Raw genomic sequence first — 1,035 nt, forward strand, 5'->3', positions numbered from 1 at the left:
CTAATGGAATTAAAAATTATTTTTATGCATTTGTGTAAATTTAAACTAATTAAATATTATTTTACAGAATAATAGAATTAAAATTTCTTTGATTAAAACCCTTTCTAACATGGAAGTATCCAAAGAGCATTTGAGGTACATAATGCTTTATGAGTACAAAAAAGGAAACTCTACAGCTGAAGCGACTCGAAACATACACTCAGTTTATGGGAAAGAATGCTTGAATGAAAGAACTTGCAGAAGATGGTTTGCAAAATTCAGAAGTGGAAATTTAAGCCTTGAAGATGAAAATAGGTGAATTGTGATATGGCGAGGAACTTATGTATGTATGTATGTATGTATATGTTTGTTTGCTTGTTTGCATGTGTATGTGTGTCTTTGAGTCTGTGTTTGTCCTTCACCAGCATTTGACAACTGGTGCTGGTGTATTTACATCCTTATAACTTAATGGTTCAACAAAAGAGCCTGGCAGACTAAGTATCTGACTTTAAAAGTAAGAAAAGTAATGATGTACAGGGAGTTGACTCATTCAACTAAAATTCTTCAAGGCAGGGCCCTGACATGATCGTGACTTCACCACAGTTGAATGAGTGAAACACATAAAAGATAAAAAAAACAAACAAAGGATAACAATATGATAAAAATAAAATATATTAAAAAACAAAGGTTTACCTTTGGAAGTTGTTTCGCAATATCTCCCCCAACAAAGACAGCTTCAAGGTAGACCCAAAGATTTTGTACAGTCAACCAGTTATCTATGATTTCAGACGAGTTTGACAGATTTTGAACCCATTGTTGTATCTCTCTTTTGAAGGGTGCATTGAACCTAAAGAATACAGTTTCCCAATGAGAATGGTTACATGAGAAATTTTACAGATTCGGTAGAACCAATTCAACAGAGAAACATTATAAAGAATCATGTCTTGGAATGGGTAATTCTGAAGGTGGATGAGCTTTATTCTGTACTCTTACCACATTTCTAACAGAATATAACATAACAATATATACATATATATATATATATATATATATATA

At 32.0% G+C, this 1,035-nt stretch overlaps 1 protein-coding gene across 1 annotated transcript in view; it reads right to left on the reverse strand.

Moving 5' to 3' along the window:
• LOC106881606 (dynein axonemal heavy chain 5-like) overlaps positions 1-1,035 on the reverse strand; it is a 222,976-nt gene that overhangs the window by 139,916 nt on the left and 82,025 nt on the right. Inside the window, exon 24 of the mRNA XM_052975199.1 lies at positions 673-826. Within this exon, the coding sequence (XP_052831159.1) occupies positions 673-826 (154 nt within the window). The remainder of the gene's footprint in view (positions 1-672; positions 827-1,035) is intronic.

The sequence above is a fragment of the Octopus bimaculoides genome, chromosome 20 (genome assembly GCF_001194135.2).
Source record: "Octopus bimaculoides isolate UCB-OBI-ISO-001 chromosome 20, ASM119413v2, whole genome shotgun sequence".
In the NCBI taxonomy this organism is placed as follows: Eukaryota; Metazoa; Mollusca; class Cephalopoda; order Octopoda; family Octopodidae; genus Octopus; species Octopus bimaculoides.